Source organism: Drosophila sechellia, chromosome 2R (assembly GCF_004382195.2).
Source record: "Drosophila sechellia strain sech25 chromosome 2R, ASM438219v1, whole genome shotgun sequence".
In the NCBI taxonomy this organism is placed as follows: Eukaryota; Metazoa; Arthropoda; class Insecta; order Diptera; family Drosophilidae; genus Drosophila; species Drosophila sechellia.
In genome coordinates, this window is record NC_045950.1 from 10,655,210 (window position 1) to 10,675,656 (window position 20,447).

The window sequence follows — 20,447 nt, forward strand, 5'->3', positions numbered from 1 at the left end:
TATGATGGTTTTCTGCTGTTCTTAGGATATTTTTAATAATTTTGCATTCTGCTGCAGCTGACAGGCAGTTTCGTATAGTTTACATTTGGCAATTAACTAAATGTTGCGCATACGCCACCGCAGCCAAGTTAGAAGAGCTCTTGGCAAAAAGCAGCTATGACGAGGCACAATCTGAAATACAAAAGAACGATACATAAGTGCTTGCCACGGCGGAAGAGAACAAAAAAAATTCAGCCAAAAGATCTCGAGAACCGATATGCGGAAAACTACAAAAGGTGAATTACGTTGCTGGAGTAGGGAGAAGCAAAAGGTGGATGCTCCACCTGTCAAAGGCAAAGCCCCAATGATGAGACTAAATGGGAAATCACAACCTCATTCCCCACCGCCGCCGCCAGTCAGTCAGTTTGTCAGTCACTCAATCAGCCCTAGAACCAGAATTCCCCGAACAACAAACAGCTTCGGGGAAAAAAAGAAGTCCACAAAGCCCAGGAAAATGAAACCACCGGCAGCAGGAGGGCAACCTTTGACAACTGGAAACCATTTAAATTATATGCCTGCTGCGAGCTTAGTGGGTTACCGCCTCCTCCTCCCAGTTGCTTATGTTAATTTTCTGCTGGCCTAGGCTGGAGCAATTGACATGAACTGAAGTGACTTACTTTGTGGCTTTTCCTCCCGCCTTCAGTGATCCCAAACTTCCCCGAAATCTCCGGTGGCAAATGCTGGCAACAGGTGGATTGGTGGGACATTGGAGCAATTTAACTCTGACTAAGTAATTGCAGAGTGTGTGCTGAAATTCTTATTGAACAAAGTTTGCCATGGCTGTGAAACAGGCAATATAAAAGAAACTCATAATTTCTTTGATTGCCTAGAGCGAGCGGTTCATAAAATTGCAAAAGGTTTTTTCATTGCAAACTTTTGAGTGACAAACTTTTCGACATAAAAAATGTCGATTAAAAACAAAGTGCTTTATTAATTAAGAATTTATTATGGCAGACGGACATAATTGTTGTTTTAAAAAGGAAACACTCAGTTAAAAGTTAAGAAAAATCATGTATAATAAAGAATTGTATATTTGAAGACGTTGCATTTGTTATAATATAATATTCATAAGAACTTAACCTTCATAAAACTGAAAGTTTGCTGCAATATTAATTACTGCTGCGCATTTAGCCTTTAAGTGACATCAAAGAAAGTTTTTAACGGCACGGAAAAAGGCAATAAAATCCCCAACTTGTTGCATAAGTTATAAAACACGCCAGTTATAAACTGTTGTAATGAAAATTAAAAATAAAATAACTCTTTGAATATAGCACGCAAGTTGTAAGCAACTTGACGGCGAGCTTTTGCTAATTTTTTTCCCCGGCTAATAAATGGAAAAGTTTTTTTTTTTTTTTTTATTAATTTATTTATTAAGGCATACGGGGAAGTCTTGAAGCCCCTTTGTGTCCTTCTTATCTATTAATTCAGCCCATGATGCCAATGAGATCGGTTAATGAGATCCCTCGGTTGCCTTCTGTTGAGCCTCCTCGGTGGGCGAGATCTGTTTAGAGCGCTGGCCAGACGATTTCTGTGGCGCTCCAGCCTGTCATGGTATCTGCTCGAGTGCTGGTTTATTTCGTCAAATACCGTTGCGAGTTTTTGGTCTCTGTGCAGGGTGGTGTCTCGCACAAACCACTCGCAGCCGGTGATGAGTCTTGCTACCTTATTTTGAATAGACTGGATCCTTTTGATGTGGCTCTCGCATGCCAAGGCCCAGATTTGGCACCCACACTTCCAGTTTGGTGCTATGATCTGTTTGTAAATTGTCAGCTTGTTGGATAGCTTCGCCACCTTGGCACGTAGGCGCGTTCTGATGTCGGTCACATGCCTGGCAAATGTGAGTCTGCGATCCAGAAGCACTCCAAGGTACTTTGCTGCGTTCGGTTGTGGTACGGGGGCTTCCTCGATGTAGACGGGCGGTGGCGATCTCCGCTTTAAAGTATAGCAGACGTTGTTGGATTTACTGCTATTGATGCCAATGTTCCAACGTCTTACCCATTCCGAGAACCGGTATGCAAAGTCCTGGATACCATCGGCTGCGTCGTGCTCGCATCGGGACCTGTAGGTGTCGCACACGTCATCGGCAAATGTGGCCAACACTGACTTCCCGTAAAGGCTTACATCCGGCTGCGGCATGTCGTGCACAACTTAAAATAGTTCTTTAATTCATATCATATCAGCAATTTTGCAATGCATTCCATCGTCTGTGGCATTCCTCGCTCGCCTTTTTGCGGTATCGATTTTTCTGCGATTTCGATAGATTCTTCCAGGCAGAAGCTGCCTTGGAAACGGTAACTCTTATCCAAGAGACAGGCAACAAAGACCAGAAAAATACCTTTATCGTGACACCCCTACTTTATATATGTGGCCAATTATCGTAGGAGACATCATGGCTTAAGGATTTAAGCCACGATTTTTCTTTCTTGAGATAATATGCCAAAAATATAATGTACGGGTTCAGGATACAGGCATTTTGCCGTTCTTTGTTCCCTGTCTCTTGGATAAGAGTTATCGTTTCCAAGGCAGCGGCTGCCTGGAAGAATCTATCGAAATCGCAGAAAAATCGATACCGCAAAAAGGCGAGCGAGGAATGCCACATACGATGGAATGCATTGCAAAATTGCTGATATGATATGAATTAAAGAATGATTTTAAGTTGTACTAAAGACAGAGTAAGATAAGCCAACTGTGATCAAATTCAAAATGTGCTAGGAAATGAATTTAAATTTTGTTTCAGTAAGACATCAAACTGTGACCTTGAAATTGTTCTTATGTTATATATTTATATATCTTAAAGTTTTCATATTGGGACTTAACTTTGCCAAATTGGTCACGAAAAATTCATTTCAAAATAGGAAAATAAAAATTGTTTTCCCATTTTAGAAAATTATTTGTTGGCAATTTTTTAGTAGTCTGTTTAAGTTGTATATTATTTTACCTATTTTTACCTATTATTTTTAGATTTTGGATACATGTAGAACTAAAGTATTGAACTGCTATCGTAAGAGAGCTTAGCCAATTATAATATATAACATTATAGTTATATAACATTAAGTATATTTACAAATTTAGGAAGGATAAGGATACATAAATATACATACTTCAATAATTATTGGATATTCGTTACGACAGGATTCTAAATGATAGATCCTGTGGGTGATGTCCGATGAATGCAAACAAAGCAAATTCAATTGCTGACCAAAATTATGCTAGACATATGGAATATGTTAATAGAAAAGTGAACTGGCTGTAAGGCAATTGTGAAAATGAAAATGAAGAAAAATCGAGAGCCATTGTAATTACTGCCTCATTTTGCGTATTAATTCTTGGCCATCTGCATTATGCATAATGAAGTAGCATGTTTTTGCTTTTCCAGCTTAACTAGGCACACACACTGCCAGTGGCATAAACATCTCTGTTTTAGAAACAGAACAGAGCCAGCAACAACTTTTGACAACAAACGCGTGTAAATAGCAAAAGTTTCGCTCGCATGCTGTTGGGATGCACCGACAACCGGGTTGAAACAACCCAATCCAACCCAACCCAACCCGAACTTAACTGAACCAGACCGAACGGAACTGTTTCGCCCAACTTGGCTGAAAGCTAAAAATCATTTAATTAAAGTTGGGGAGGGGGCTGCAAGTAGGGATCTCAGGACGAACGGAGCTGCTGTCTAAACAAGTGCAACAAATACAACATTGCATGTTGGCGGCTCTTAATTGCTTAAACAAGTAGCTAACAAGCGAAGAGCAAATGTCGAAAAGCGGCATTCCAGAACTCCATATACATTATATGAATATATACATATATACAAGCCAGTGCACTGACCTGCATAAGTAGCTGCAAATGTTCCGACATATGTAGTCGAATGTATAGCCAAAAGTCTTTTATGCATAATGTTCTCTAATTAGTTAGGCCAAAAACCACGCCTCCTACCACAAAAGTGCAGAATAAGAATGTGCTTACATAGAATTAATGCAATAAAAATGTTTCCTGGTTTTTGTTACTTCTGTGAGACCAGGCAAATTTAAGAAAATAATGGATAGTATCAACTAGCTTTAAGAGAGTTTCTTACAGTTTGCAAAGATTATAATCCTTACATTTATTTATACATTTTGTATTATTCTTCTGGCTTAAAGAATAACTACTTTATTTTCTTGAAACTGCTTTATTGCATTGCGTAATTTTATGAACTCTATCATCAGATTTAACCCATTCTCTACTTTGCGAATTGCGTCAACCTCTTTGGTTGCCTGCCTATGCATTTGGCAGTGTAATTTTTCAACTCTCGCCAAAATGTCAGAAGCAAGCCAACATGCAATTTATGTTGTTTGCTCAAGATTATTCATAGCAAAGACTGGGACTTTTGCAGGCTGCCTCCCACATCCCCTCTCTCTCTCTATCTCCCTCTCTTTCTAATGCTCTATAGCCAACTCCCTCTAGCTTTTGGTGCGTTGTCAATGTCCAAAAAGCTGCGCATGCAGTTTCCTAATAAATTTTTTTGCTGATTTTGCTTTTAAAACGCGAGTGTACCGAGCTCAAATTGCTGACCATTTAGGGGAGTTACATGATGAGGGGTAGGGATTTCCGGGAGGGGGGTCTGTATGGCAAAAGAGGATGATAGGAATGGTTGTGCACGTTGGCTGGAGGGCAGAACATGACCAACTACATGTAATTTTACGCGCAACTTAACTTGTAAACTGCCAGCGCACCGTTCCCTCCGTTCGACTCCAAAAGCACCTAATTCCCGCCCAACTAAGCCACCGACCCCTGCGGACACTATATATGTACACCCTACACACCTACACACGCACACACCTGATTCAATGTTTGGCGTACATGGCGTATACGTATTATGGCAGTTTGATGCATTTCGTGGCTTTGATTTCGGAATTAAAGATTGAAATGGCCACACTAAACGAGCACTGTGGTCTTTGCTTAAAGCGACCCCTCGCTCCCCTTCCTTCCTTCCTTCGGATTACACTTTTCAGCACATTTCGTAGTGGGGTAACGTGGCGTATGAGTAATGTGAGCAAATGCTAAGCATAAGCCCTGTTGAACATGAAGCTGGAATGACAGAAATTTCGTCGAATATCAAAGAGCAGTGCAAAACGAGTTGCATAGAATAGCTTCAATTGCTAAGCAGCAGGAATAGGAAGCGACCTAGAGCAAAGTAACTTATAAAAAATTAAGAGAAATGTAAAAAAAAATGTAGAAGAAAGTTTATCCCCTAAGCGGCAAGATAATTACTTTAAAACGAGATAAACGAGCATGAGTCGCACAACAGTTAAAGCTGAGAAATCTGTCCTCTAGCGAATTCAATAACATTATTTTATGACAATTTTTGACTAAGTTAACTATTTTTTAACCAAATAAGTTTTTGTATTTCAAGGCATTATTTAACTCTTTTGCACCCACTTGTAAATTTGATTTCCTTGAGAATCGAATTCGTTTCCACACACACACACCCCCGCCCTCGCCATCCATTATCATATCGTAATGCCCTTAAGTTCTCAACGGATGACTGCATCTCCTTGGGGTCACATTTTCGTCGCCAGGCACCTTTGTTCAATTAATTGCTCCCGAATCCCATTATGCAATGCCATGGCTCTCACTAATTTACATGTTCTGCCCGCTCTTTCTCACTCATTTCCTATCCCTTTTCCACCTCCATTGCAGATACGACTACGAGACCCTACTGCAAAATTCCACTTTCTGCTTGGTGCCGCGCGGACGTCGTTTGGGTTCCTTTAGGTAAGCGCAAACAAAAAAGAATGCCTCACGGAAAAAGTCAAAAAAGAAATAAAAACGTATTAAAAAAATGGGTGAAAAGCATAAAAAACAATTTTCATTTTACATTTCACAATGCCAGTTTTTTTTTTCATATTTTTTCGTATGTTCGTTCCTCTTCTTTTTTTTGCAGATTCCTCGAAGCCTTGCAGGCTGGTTGCATTCCCGTACTATTGTCCAATGCCTGGGTGTTGCCCTTTGAATCGAAAATCGATTGGAAGCAGGCCGCCATTTGGGCCGATGAGCGCCTCCTGCTGCAGGTGAGCCGGAGCCTACATACATATATATATTTATTGATATCTGTGGACGTACGGGTCTATATGGGATCTATATATATGTACTTATACATATATATGAAATATTGATAGGTAGTTCGTGTGCCACTTTTTGGAGTCGTTTGGTCAAAGCGATTTTATTTCAGTCCTGTCTAAAAAGAGTAAAGTTTTCATTGTTTATGTGCGCCATCCAAACAGGCTGCGAGTTGTAGCCCCTTTTGAAAACAACCCAGAGAGCAGTCACAAATATGCACTTTTTATTGGTCTCTCAAAGTATCTGGCCATTTGCCGTTGATGAATATTCTGTAACGAGGCAGCAAGATTTGTGCACCTGTTCACGAGGGCTCAGAGATCCTGAAATGTCCTTGGTTGTCCAAGCTGCTTGATATTCCGTAAACCTATTTTTGTAATTATCGTAAGCCATGCCTTTGAATGTTTTGAACATAAACTTTAAAATCTCCCAAAAAACTATGTATACCTGTTGACAAAACTACTAGCATAAACCTGAGATAATTCCCAGTAAAATGAATCGAAAGGCAGCAAGAGCAAGAATCCCCCTCAAGGCTCAACTTTGGCTGCTCCATTAGGAGGAGCGCTTAGTCCACTGGTAGCCTCTGTTTGCGGCCAAGATTTGCCAATCAGAGCCAGGTGAGTGGTTCGCAGCTCTTTGTCCCAGTGTCCGCACCTTTTCATGTTACGCCGGGCTGAAAGCCCTTGGACACTCCTTCCCAGTGCGCGTGTCCTGCCTCATTTGTTTGCCTGCCTGCCTGCCAGTGTCCTTTTCTTCACGCTTTTGCGCCTTCAACTGCTGATATTGCACACAGAGAAAATAGTTTCTTTAAGTCCACATTGACTATAAATATATAAGACGGAAAATTATTTCAGCCACTAACTTTATAAGACATGGACTTTCTCCGATTCGAGAGAAGCAAGTATTTCTGCTTAGCATACTTTTTAGAAACTTTGTCGTGATTTAAAAGTACAAAGATTCCTGCGATATTTGCTCTCTGTGAACTTTTCACTGCTGTCGCACTTCATTCGCGACAAAGTCTTGGCACAATGTTTGCCAATTGGCCTGCCCATTGGGATATCACCGCCCACCTCCACCTCTGTCCAGCTGCTTTTCCTGCTCCTCCACCTTCTTTTTCCCCTTGCACTTCCTGTCCCCGTCCATTGGCATGTTTGCCTTTGTAGTTTATTGGCAGGAAATGCTATTAATTAAGCTAACTTGAGCAGGAAACTTGAGCACGGACTCGCAACTCGACTCGACTCGACTCTATCCGACTGGCTGGGCAAACTCTTTATGGCGTTGCAATTTAGTGGGGCAATAGTGTGAGCACCACTCCTGCCCTGCAATTATGATGAATGGCACCTGTGGGTGGTTGCCCGTAACCCTTTAACCAATTAAGCTGTGCATTCTAAATTAATGCATTGTTGCTCAGGTGCCGGGATGAGCTGCATCTATTAAGCTGGGATTACGCCAGCACTGGTTACACCCATCTCTAATCCCCGCTCCTCTTCTCTTCTCTTCCCCCATTTCTCCCGCTTACATATATATAGGTGCCCGACATCGTGCGCTCCATACCGGCGGAACGCATCTTCGCCCTCCGCCAGCAGACGCAGGTCCTGTGGGAACGCTACTTCGGATCCATTGAGAAAATCGTCTTCACAACATTCGAGGTGAGTGCTAAGTTTCTCCCGGGGAACATTTGCATGTGTACACGCCGCCTATTTGCGGCTGATAACTTGGATAGCAGGAGGATGATGATGGAACTTTGACAGGGGGGCTGTTAGCTGGGGCTCGAAGGTTCGGAGGTTTCCAAATAGCAACTCGAACTTACTTGGCAAGTTGTTGCGGCTTTTGTTGGTTCGCTCAATCGACAAGAAACAAGTAACGAGTATGTTCTTTGCTCTACTTAGCGACTCTGAGGTGGGGTTTTTGGGCATCGAATACCCGGAAACTTGCAACTTGGTCGATGGAACTACGAGTATGCAACAACTTGGTCTCGTGTTCCGGACTTTGGCACACTGCGTGCTGTAATTAAGCGTACCGAACTTTAACTTTTATTTGTATTTACGATGTGTGAATATAACTTTCAAAAATACATTCCTTTAAGGCAGGCCAGTTTGAAAATATTTCGAGCTACTTTGTGCTTTGTCTTTAAACTCAATTAAATGAGTTTAAATAGATCAACCTATTGAAATATAGAATCGTTTACTGTATCTAAATAGTAAGCATAAATCCTTTTTGGCAATCTTAAAACATCGATGGCTGACAGAGCCTGGTTTTCGATTTGTACAAGAAAACTACTGCCCAAGTGTATCTGCCAGATACATTTAAACCCTAAGTAGCAAAACTTTTGCGTAGCCATTGAATTTGAGTTTGGAATACATTTGCCAAAAACGCCCACCGAATGCCTAAAGTTGGGGGGTGGCAAATGAGTGGGAGGTGGCCCAATGGCAAATGGGTGGGGGTGTATAAATAAAACACACGCATTCCGCACATTCTCGGGCATGCAAACGGAAAACAACAAACAGCGAACAACAAAGTTATCTGCACACAAATGGCAAGCAGAAATTCGCGATTCTCCACACACACACACGCACATCGTAGAAGACCAGAGTAGCAAAATGCCAAAAGGGCGGGTTGCGTTTTCCGGGATGAGGGGGTGTTGGGTATAGACGCGAAAAGCAAACTAAACCGCCGCCACTGGAGACCACTTTTCAACACTCAAATTGACACACAGCCAGGGACAGGGAGCATCGTGCAGAGATGTAGACACATTCACGGCAAGGATGCACGGCATTCAATTTTGTGTAATCATCGCGGGGAGAGAGTGGGCGGGGGCAAGCTGGAGCTGCCAACTGAAACCGGAGACAACTGACTCCCAGTACGCATCCAGATTCGCGATTGTGGCGAATCTTTTGCATGCTCATTCAGTGAGAAAGAATGTAGTACTGAAATAACAAAAGGTACATCGCTCTAATTAGAAAGTTATAAAGCCTTGCAAACGCTAAATGTTTACGACTTCTTTAAGTAACTAATGTTTAAAGAACTTCTTGAGAGTCCTGTCAGGATAGTTTCAGGATTTGTTCTATAACTTTTTCTCTCAGTGCGTCCACACCCTTGTACAGAGCAACCTAGCTATGTTAACCCATGACGACCGACAACATTGCAATGTCGTCGTGTCTGTCGCTCCGCTCGTTGACAAAAACCGCAGCCCAATGGAGCGGCAAGGGAAATGGGTAGCCGAGAGTTGTGCAGATTGCGGCTCCATTGGCAGGATTCTCCACTTCTTCTGATCCTCCCTGAACCCGCGCTGGCCTCTTGGCTCGGTCATTTGCCAGCGTTTCTGGCTAGTAATAATCAATTTGCAGTTACAGCAACCAAAATGTGTGTAACCAAATTAAACACAAATATTTTTACTGTACCTTGTGACCGCCTCGAAAGGACGAAAGGACGAGGACGGTGTGGGTTTGCCAAGGCAATTAACGACTCGGTCCACAATCGACCAGAACATGGTCAACAAAGGACGACACGCATAGAGAGAGTTTAGTTTGATTTATGTGACGGAAGGTGAAAGCAGTCCACCCCCGCCTCCTCACACTTGGCCAACTAATTTGGCCTGCTCTCCAATAATTATTATTCGTCGGTGTGAGGGGCAGATGCTGGTTCGTTAAGCAGTAAAGTTAATTGGGTTTTGATCGACCTGCTGCCCACAGGCATCACAGGTTGAAGATTTATGACAATTTCCATAATTAAGCAAATCGTTTTTCAAACGAATATTGTTAAATCAATGAGTGAATATATTGCATATATTTTTGTGTGGGTATCTCAGTTTTGCTATTTTATTATATATACTTATCTAATGCGTGATTCGCGTTTATGAAACCCTTTGTGTGCAATTAGTGAGTAGACTATTCCCTCTATGATTTTGCTGTAAAACTTAAATTGCGCCACGAAGTATGCAACAGAATTTTTTGTGCACAAGTTTTACGTTTGGCCTGCATTTTTGCGAGGCACATTTGATTTATGGGTCGCGATTAAAAAGATGAATTGTGGCATTTTCGACAGGAGGGATAGGGGGGCTGGGAATAGGGATAGGGTAAAAGCGCAGGCAGAGACATCGGACCACGCCCACCTGCTGAGGTGTGGCACGTGCATCACGTAATGGCCGTGTGTGTGCACAATCCTTTCTGGCTTATTTGACCCACATTTTGCATATGGCCAGGAATGCAGCTCCACAAGGGTCAAACATCATGTCTATCCGCCCGCCTTTCAACCGCCTCCTTTGCGGCTTTAATATGCAGAAGAGTTCCTGAGATGGCCCAAATACTTGATGTGTGTGTGTGCGCTTTGTTGGCCCGGGGCAAAACAATTCAAGAATATATATAAACAGTACAGAAATCCCTCTTTGGCAGGGCGTGGTCTCAGCGGGAAATGCCTTTATAATTTGTTATTATTAATTTTGCACATTTTTTCGACGCCCCTCATGCCACATCCGTGCCCTGGTAAGGTTGGCCACTCACGTCTCACTTTTGGAGCGGAAAGTTCCTAATAATCCTTTAGTCCGGGACACGTATGAATATGAATGGGTTGGCGTTCCGGGGGATGTGGGTCTTTGGGGGAATCCTTTTCCCTTCGCTTACACTTAAGACCCGTTCATGCGGCAAATTGATTTAGGCATAAACAAGCCCAGAACGCTCTTAACCCTCTAAAGCCCAGAGATACGAAAAAGTGGCAAATAATTTCGGCTGCCTCAACTGGCCTTGTTTGGAGAATCTGCTCATTCTGGGCGTTGAACCGCATGTGACCAGGCGGTGTCAGTTTTTCCGGCGTATCCTTTTGCCACTCGCTCCTCTACCATAAAACTGGTCCATTAAAGTCAACAAACTAACAGCCAGCTGACGGTTTCAAGGCGGTTTTCTCGGTTTTTGGGTTCGAGTTTGAGTTTTGGGTTCGGGTTCGGGTCAACCTTTGTTTACCCTCATCGCCTGCTGTTGCTATTGCTTTTGTTATTGTTGCTGCTGTGCAAGCAAACAGCAAAGGTGAATTTCAGTAGGGGTTTTCCATGGCAAGGGTTGAAGGAAAAACAAATTAAGCAGTTATTTGGGTTGTTAGACGCTTCAGCCACGCACACACATCCCGAATCTCATCGAGAAAGTTGCTCTGTTTTCGATGGCCATGCCCTTTATTAGACGGTGAATAGCGTCACTCTTGACCCAAATTATGTCATCTTACGCAAATTATATAATTAAGCGGTTTGTCTTGGTTAAATCAATTAGGTGTGATTGGAAATCTTGAAAAATTGTAAGGACAGTACAGGTAAAAATTAAATTGGTTGTTATTGTGATAATTTTGCGAAGTGAAAACAAATTTACACCATAGCCCAACTTTGATAAATTATTAAAGCAATGCTAAGATTGTGCTTAATATGTCATAAAAGGTGGCAACTCTTTTTTTGCTCATATCCAAGCATTTAAAAACCAGAATATTCCACTTAGCCTCTTCGGTTTTTAAGCACAAATCAATTCCTTCGACACTTTGGCACTCAATCCCAATGCCAATCCCTTTTCTGATATCCCCAATTATTTCAATTAATAAATCAAAAATTGAACCCAAAGTAAGACCACATTCGAACTTTTACAACATCCTTCGAAAGGAAACTAAGTGCGTAGGCCGCAGAATATATGTGTGTCCGTGTGTGAGTGTGTGTGTGTCTGCAGCTGGATGAATGGAAATCGTAGGCGGCTGATCCCAAGATTTGCATAATTTTATTGTGTGTTGAACTTTCGACTAACCAACCCGGCAACCAACCAGTAGACCAATCTGTGTGTGCCAGCCAGCCCCGGGAGCCGATTGGCCATCCCCACAGAATCCCCACAAAAAAGGTCACTCAAAGTCCACTTACCGAACTTACTGTCGGCCCACAGTGGCCCCAAAATCTTGGCCTAAGCCCCAAAAGTCTCTTTGTGTGCTCGAGTGTGTGTGATTTGGGGTCGAATGGATGTGACCGATAAGCGTGTGCCATGCACTCGAGTTGCACAGGGAGACGAAAAGCGGAAGCTGCTAAAAGTTCGAAAATGGTCACAAAAATTCACAAAACAACTAAATAAACCACAATAAGCCAAAAGTTTGGGTTGTTCTCGAAATGTTCTGCATACCGAGTGTGCACTGTGAAAAAGTAAGCGAAATTATAAGTCATATCTTTGTGGAATATATTTATAATCGAGAAACTTAAGCCTGTAATACCGACAGATTTTTTGTTCATTTCTGTTATGCGTTAGATTGAGATTTCGATTGTAAGCTGGAAAACCCCTTTTCTGGATTTTCCCATGCAGACTTAACGCACTTTGTTTCTGGTATTTTATTTGTCTTTTATTTTTTTTTTTTTTGGCTTTGTGGCTTTGCTTTTCAACATAATATGTTGCATACTCGCAGGCAGATGGCAAAAGAAAGAAACTTTCTACACCTCACCTGTCCGCTTTGTCTCATCGAGGCGTGCATATCAAAGCACTGGCACACTGGCCACGCCCACTCGCCGCCTGGCCGGGAAAAAGCGGCAACAATCCGGCAAAAGCAGGTCCTGTGAGCGGCAGGAATCTAGGTAGCATCAGCAGCTAAAAGTGGAGGAAGAAAAACAACTTATTACTTTGACTAATCCTATTATGCGCATGCAAACGTGCGCCAAGGAGGAAAAAACTTTGCCAAGGAAAACTACTTTGAAGTCAACTGTCTGCCCGCCCGCCAACGCTTCTCAGCCCCCTCCTCAGTCTTCTCAGCCGTCTCAACCGCTTTCACCTTTCTCTGCCGCCTTTCTCTCGCATTCATTCCATTGAATCGTGCACTCACTCAAGCGCCGCTAAGTTGCCTTAGTGGCTGCTCATGCACTGCACGAAATGGCTGGGCAATAGATAACGCAATTTGGCTAAGGCGGCGCCAAGTGGAAGGATCTTCTTCTACGTCCTGGCAATGCTAATTCCTGTGGAGTAAGCCAAAGGATGCAGATGGAACAGTGGGACGCCTTCTAGTATTCTTGAGATTAGTAAGAACGAACTAGTAGTACCGACTATGATAGCAAATATGTATTTCTAAGTATTATTTTTGTATGGGAAACTGCCGAGTCGTTTATTAGTTTGAATGGCAACCCTAGAATTGTTTAATAGTATATTTCTACAACTGCCCCAAGCTGTATATTTGCTCCATTAAAAACTTTTGCTTCAGTTTGCTCGACCTTTCCCACTGATCCAACCTAATTTATTTTCAAGTTGTAAAGTTGCGAAACTTTTTCGTTGACCTCGTTCGGTTTTAGCCCACAGTTTTGCTCCCAGCTGCACCTGTCCACCCGACTTCTTGTAGTTAATTTCCCCCACTTACCTGTCCATTAGATAGTGCAAAATGCCGCGACAGCATCTCAAGAAGTTTTCCACTGGCCTAAGCCGATTTGGCTTCCTCGCAAGAAAGATATCAACGCGAGCGACCGCACGGCTAAATCTCATTAATTGATTTTCCAGCCAACTTTCTTGTTACATTTATTTGTGTGTTTATTTTTGTATTTTTACCAAAATGCATGTTCTCGTCATAAATAACAGAGAGAGAGAGAGTAGAGAGTCGTGAAAAAGCTTACTTAAACATAGGAGACGCATAGAGTCAAAGACATGAACTAAGGTCACTTAAACATTTAACATTAAGAGTTGAACAAGTTTTGATTGTTGTACATAGTTTCACAATTAGCTTGATATGCAGAACAGATCTGTGTGTCGTTTGAATGTGCAGCTAGGAGTCTGTGAGTCTCTGCGGTGAGTTGTGTTTTGTTTGGCTGGGCCTTAGGATCCAAGCCAAGCCAGTCCGATTCGAAGTTAAAGGTCCCGCCTAGAAGAGCAGGGAGAAGAGGCTCCTCACGCCAGTGGAGCCAGCTCCGGAACCGAGGGTAAAGCCCGTGCTGGGCGTGCCGCTGCTGCGATGCCGCGAGGTGTGGCTGGAAACGTTAGCACGGACACGGTCGTAGCTGGCAACATCCTGAAAGGCAAAAGATATAGCGTAAATTATAGTCGAAATGTGCAGAGGTCTATGGCATATCGTACTGGTCGAGCACGAATTCGAGGTGTCTGCAGTGGCGGCAGATGTCGCAAGTGCCGCATGTGTTGTATATGGACAAGACTCTCACCTCTTTGTCGGCGTTGGCCAGCACCGATCGCATCGAGTTGGCCACCGGCCACTTCTTCTTCATCACCAGATTGTTGGGTGGATCATGTGCGGTACCGGCATCGACGGACCAAATGGTGACACTAGCACCGCCGAGTACCTTCGATCCGCGCGAGAACTTGAAGGCCAGTTCCTCGTCGCCGGCAATGCGGGTTAGCTGCCAGCCGGTTAGATTGATCTCCTCGGTGCCCTTGTTGTGCAGCTTGATGAAGCGTCCCTCAACATCCGCCTCGATGATCTCCAAATCTCCCTTGGCGGCGGCATTCACCGAGTACTCGGACAGAGTGCGATCCTCGCTCTCATCGATCACGGTGCGGCGACGCTTCACAGCGCTGGATCCAGAGATGCCAGGTGTAGCCGAGCGACGGCCACTGGGCGTGACCCTGCCGGATCGGGAACTGGCACTGGCGGTCAAGTGGCTGCCATTGCTGGAGATACCGGAGTCGGTAGTCGGGCGTCCGGGCGACTCGATGTTCAGGCGACGCTCCTCACCGCACAGCAGCTTGTCGTAGGCGGCAATCTCGAGATCCAACGACACCTTGATGTCCATCAGATCCTGGTACTCCTGCAGCTGGTGAGCCATCTCGTCACGCATACGCTGCAGTTCGGCCTCCAAGGAGGCGATGTACTGGTTGTGGCGCTGGCGCTCCGTGTCCAAGAGGTTCTCCAGCTCCCGAATGCGTGACTATTAGGAAATGAGAAAATGTCAATATTAAAATCACAAGGGGAACACTCAGGTTGCCAATTGCAGTACTCACATTCAAGCCAGCATTGGTGTCCTCCAGATTCTGCAGCTTGGCGTTCAAGCCGTCGATCTTGGTGCGCATGAGACGGACTTCCTCGGTGGCATGAGCGGATCCCTGGGCAGCCCTATTGGCGGCAGCCTTGAGGTTCTGGATCTCATTGTCGTACAACAGCTCGATTTCCTCGCGATTTTGGCGCATTTGACCCTCGTACTGATCACGGAGTTCCTGGAGCGATTGCTGCAGCTTGGCCTCGTATTGGCGCGACAGTCGGCCATCGATCTCGCTGATCTCGATCTGGCGACGGGATCGGGTCTCGGTGAGCTCCTGGGTGTGCACCTGATCCTTGAAGGCCAGCTCCTCGCGCAGGCTCTGGTTCTGGTTCTCCAGATCGACGCGGGCCAGCGTCTCCGCCTCGAGCTGCTTGCGAAGATCATCCAGTTGGCGGCGCAGGCGTTCGTTCTCCAGAGCGAGCTCCTTGGCCTGATCCTCGAACTTCTTGCGATCGGCCAATGACTGGTTGTACTTGCTATTGACCTCGTTGTAGCGGTTCTCATACAGGCGGGCATTGTTCTCAGCCACGTTAGCCTCCTTCGTCTTTTTGTCGAGTCTTAAATTTAAAATAGAAATTGTTATAAAATGAATAATCTTTTATGGCAAAGTTAGATCTCAGAACCTTTTAAATTAATCTTTGATCAGCCCATTTGCCTGAGTAATCCCTTATAGAAATTTAGGCGGTTCATAGGAGCAATTGTTTTTTGGCTTCTATCTACATGTGCTTATTGAATGACGTCACTTATCTGTATAATTATAACTGAGTCACATTGCGACTCACATTTGTTTGCGAAAGCTAAACCGCTCTCTTTATCTCGCATATGTATTATTCATTTTATTTATTTAAATGATATAGTCGCTTGGAAACTCGTTCATCGATCCTCCTCCATAGAAGAATCAAATACTCAAACATTTCGAGGTTTTTGTTTGCCTTGGGAGAAGTCGTCACATGCCATTAGCATAAAGTAGCCCGGCTATTTCTGACCAGTTCCCCCACTCCCCTGCGACCTCCCCCCCTTTGATTTATGAGCGCCTTTTATTTTTCGTATTTGAAATTCTATTTAGCCAAAAACCAACTCGCTATAAAAAATAGCTACGAAAATTCCACAAATAATCCCTGCATATTTTCGGATATCAATTTTGGTTGTCAATCGGCAACTCGCGTGGTCGGCACGTTTTAAGTGAATTTTTATAACAAATGCCATGATTTCAACTATGGAATAATTGACTTTGCATGTCATGCGTTCAATGAAAACGTAATTCAAATTATGTATATAGTTTGGCGCCTTTTACGGCGATTGTTTTGACCATTTTTGAAAGTTTATTTTCCAAAATCTTCCATTTTGTTTTAGCGATTTTCTTTAGGTCTTGCTGTTGCAACGAGAAAATGTAAACAGTTTTCGTAGCTAATCAAGAAAAGTTGTGTAAAAATGGGGAAATATAAAAACAAAATAGATTCAAGGTTGTTTGCGTTCTACATTTTCCTTATTTCCCCTTTTTTTTTGCGTTTTGTGTGTGTGTGCGTGTTAAAGTTTAATTTTTCCTCCCCAATTCCTTCCGCTGACCCAATTTGTTTGTACATATGTATGCTATTGTCGCCAAAGAAGAAATATGGTAATACATTTGGCTTTCTAAATTCTATTAAAAAAAATGTAAAATAATTAAGCACAAATGAAAATAGCTTAAGCAATATGGACACTCAACAAAAGAGAAATCTTTTATCACAAGTTCCATAATTCTGCTGCAATCTTATCGTATCTAATCATAAATCCCAATATCTTTTTATCCCAACTCTTAACTTCGTTAACGCGTTGCAAAACGCACAAACAACAAACTGTGGCTATTATGAATTAAAAAAGCTTTGGGCCTCATCGCGCAATAAATACCAAAAATAAATATTGCCTGATAACGCAAACGACGCGAAACGGAAATCTCGCAAATGGAAAAACTAAGCAACCAAACTGACAACACACCAGAAACTGGTATTACAAATGGATCTGTAACTGAATTCCATATGACATCATAGTCTTGTAACCTTCATTGAGATTTACGGCGGTATTTCGATTCTTATTTGATTTTCATTGCTTTTTTTTTTTTTTTGGTTATTTCTCATTAGCTGAGAACTAAACATTTGCATAAAAATGCCCAGAGAATTCTGGAAGTGTAAATGCAAAAAATAAACAACAGCGAAAGAGTCGAGAGAGTTCCCATGTGCGTGGCTTTCGAAATGTGCTTTTGGCATGACATCATCGGCCTCGCTCGCTCTCAGTCTGCACCGTTCTCTGTCTGTCTCTGTCACTCCCTACATATAAAGAAAACAACCATGGAAACTTAAGTTTGTATCTAACTAAAACTCTTCTCTCTTATCTGAAATGTTTCATATGAATACTATATCATTAAATGTGAGAATGACTTGCATTTTAGCTGAAAAATGAAATACACTTATAAATAAAACAATTTGTTATTGTTTTCGCAAAGCTACATAGCTGCAACTAAAGTTCTAGGTCAACTGTACCCTAAGAAATAATTATATATTACGCTTGTTCCAATACAAAATGCAAAAAAGAGTTAAAAAAAAAAAAAACAATTTGATATTTCTAGAAATCACGACTGACTGTTCTCCCACTTTACAAATTGAAAAGATTTCGCTGCTTTTCGTGCTGTGCATTATTGATTCCACACTTTCTTGGCTCCCAAAGTTGCCCCCATTTTCTGTCTGTGTCTCGCGCTCCAGTGGCCCGGCATTGGTACATATGTACATATGACATCACTGGCTGATAATACGCTGTTACCAATTTCGAGCCCAAACCTGAACACGCCGTCTTAGAGCTTTACCTGGGCTTCAATTCGTCGTTCTCCTCCCACAGACGCTTGATATCGATCTCCAGCTTGGCCTTCTCCTTGGCGGTCTCATCGAGCAGCTTGCGGGCGGCGGCCAGCTCCTTCTCATAGACCGCCTTCAGATTGGAGGTCTCCCTGTTGACGGTGTCCTGGGCGAGATTCAGTTCCTGGGTGAGACGGCTGTTCTCGTTCTCCAGATTGCGCATGCGATCGATGTAGCAGGCCAGACGATCGTTCAAATGCTGCAGCTCCTCCTTCTCCTGCTGGCGGCTGGTGCGCGTGGGCGAGGTGGGTGAGGTGGCGCCCACCCTTGACGAGGTGGATGCACCGCCCACCGGCGTGGAGGTGGAGGCGCGCGAAACGCGTGTGTTCAATGTGACGCGGCGTGCTGACATTATTGCAATGTGTTCTTTTCTTTTTGCGAGGTGCGAATTGCTAGTTAAGCTAAGTTAAGTACGTAACCCTCTCAAGACTCTTTCAATATTTTTCCAGACGTTTGATTCTGACTCTTCGCTTGCACGTCCGCCTGCTTTGACGACTGAAAATTGACTGAAACTTTGACTCGAAGCGAACGGCTATCATCGACAAAATTTAGTCGACGTCGGCGGCAGCGGTCATAAAAAACCAAATACAACACGAATGCGGCGCTGCTCTCTCTATTTTTTTCCGCTCTCACCTTTTGGCTTTATTATTATTGTTGTCTCGCCTTACACCACATTCGCTTTCCCATTCGCATTCGTAAGTGTTGTTGGGCTTTCCTATGTACAGCTGTTTGTGCCGCTGGAGCTCTAAATAGAAATCGAACAACTAACAAACAACCAACTGGTCCCAAAAACAAGTTCTTTACATGTTGTTTCACTTCTCTGAAAAATCTTTAAAAATCTTTAAAATCATGTCTTAATATAACATTAAAGAAATTTGTAAGAAACACATGTTTATGTAAGGTGCTAACATTTAACGTACAGCGTTCTATTTAAAGAAGCTGCACTGTACCTTTAGGCGGAATCCCAGCGATGCATTCCAATCTTCAATAAGATCTTCATTGAGATGCCCAAGGTTAATGAACGGGCCAAGTGATACAGAATTAGAAACAAATTAGAAAAAGAAATGGAGTAAACTTTAGAAAATAGTTTGTAACTTTGGAATATAACCATATATGCATATTTTTGAACATTGCTTAACGCCATTTCCCTTTGGCATCATTTCATTATTCCGCCCGTTGGCCACACATTTTCATTATGATTTGTTCGACTTTGGTTGGCCGCATAAATGAATGGCCCTTAATAGAGATTGCGACACATGAAAATCGACCACAATGAACGCCCACATATCATCAATTCCGTGCCATTTGGCCCACAGTTCGAATGCGCAATGTGTCACTCGAGCTTATCGATCAGCGGCGGGTCAATTATGGCCCAGTGACTTGTCCAAAACTATGAAATACGACTGGGAGTAGCACCAGTACATAACATTCCTGGTGGTTGGTGGTTGGGTGGTTGGTGGAAAACGGCTTGGCGTAGTGTGAACATGTCATAAGTGAAATATTTATTGACATTGTGTTTACTGTACCGCTTTTGTAGATGCCCCACACTCATAATAAATAAATAAGCTCTTAAAAAGTGTCAGAGCTGTTTTTTTTTCCTTTTGCCAACTTTTATTTTCAAATGCAAAAAATAGCCGGCAAACTGTTTTTTATTTTGCTACTGAGAATCGCAATGAGAGCGAGAGAACTAGAGAGCTTTGAAATTCTCTGTCTCACCACACGCTGTGAGAAAATATGTGAACTTCTCGTGCAATGTTAACGACGCCCGTGACGTCACCACCCGAGAGTCAGCCAAGCAAAAGAAAAACGACAAAAAAAAAACAACGAAAGACGGAGAAAAAAGTAAACCGAGTATATAGCACTGACCTCCAAAACGTAGCCGCTTCTCTGTGACGTCACCGAATTATTTTTAATCATGAACGAGCGTTGAAATTATTTTCTTAACCAAACTCGCCACTTCCCTTTTCGAAATTATAATTATACTTATGATCCGTTTGTAAGCTGTGAGCGTTAGCTAATTAAAATTAATTAATGAGCCCGTTTGTGTGTGCGGAAAAAACGAGCATTAAAGCCTAACCAGATGTTAAATGTTTGTGTTTGTTGTCTCATTTGGACTTTGTTTGGTTTTATTATTATTGCGTTCTTTTTTTTTTTTTGTCTTCAAAGTATTCTAGCTGAGTTTTTTTTTTAGCTTGATGAATAGCTGGGGGATTAAGATTACAAATTGATAAGAATAAGGGCAAAGGGAAATGTACTCATTGGAATGGTAGCTTATAAAAAATAAAAAAAATATAAGTGCGTACGAGTATCTCTAGTCAGCAAGTAAAAAAAAACGTTGTTTATAGTTCTGTTGTTAAAGTATCTGTAATTGTAACAAGCATCTTTTGCACTTTTATTTAACGTTTTTATCATCGCAACGAAATGGAAAACCTTCTGGCACGCCATTTGACACAACA

At 42.7% G+C, this 20,447-nt stretch overlaps 2 protein-coding genes across 3 annotated transcripts in view; one reads left to right on the forward strand and one right to left on the reverse strand.

Moving 5' to 3' along the window:
- Positions 1–20,447, forward strand: part of LOC6609157 (exostosin-1) — a 64,795-nt gene that overhangs the window by 36,812 nt on the left and 7,536 nt on the right. The window contains exons 3-5 of the mRNA XM_002033823.2: positions 5,719–5,793; positions 5,963–6,089; positions 7,665–7,784. Of these exons, the coding sequence (XP_002033859.1) occupies positions 5,719–5,793; positions 5,963–6,089; positions 7,665–7,784 (322 nt within the window). The remainder of the gene's footprint in view (positions 1–5,718; positions 5,794–5,962; positions 6,090–7,664; positions 7,785–20,447) is intronic.
- Positions 13,625–18,500, reverse strand: LOC6609159 (lamin-C). Of its 2 annotated transcripts, none has more exons than XM_032717209.1 (4): positions 17,943–18,500; positions 15,069–15,663; positions 14,190–14,995; positions 13,625–14,124 (listed from the first exon to the last, which is right to left on the reverse strand). In XM_032717209.1, exons 1-4 carry the CDS (start codon positions 18,341–18,343, stop codon positions 14,004–14,006), a joined length of 1,923 nt encoding a protein of 640 aa, XP_032573100.1. In that variant the 5' UTR covers positions 18,344–18,500; the 3' UTR covers positions 13,625–14,003. The 2 variants fall into 2 exon arrangements, with proteins under 2 accessions (XP_032573100.1, XP_002033861.1); XM_002033825.2 differs by having other exon boundaries at positions 14,273–14,995; positions 17,943–18,499.

Bases quoted from the DNA above. Each gene is read 5' to 3' on its own strand.
- LOC6609159 (XM_032717209.1), bottom strand. From the start codon at position 18,343: ATGTCAGCACGCCGCGTCACATTGAACACACGCGTTTCGCGCGCCTCC. The intron at 14,996-15,068 runs GTGAGTACTGCA...ATTTCCTAATAG, and splicing joins ACACCAATGCTGGCTTGAAT to TCACGCATTCGGGAGCTGGA. The intron at 14,125-14,189 runs GTACGATATGCC...TTTGCCTTTCAG, and splicing joins CTCGAATTCGTGCTCGACCA to GATGTTGCCAGCTACGACCG.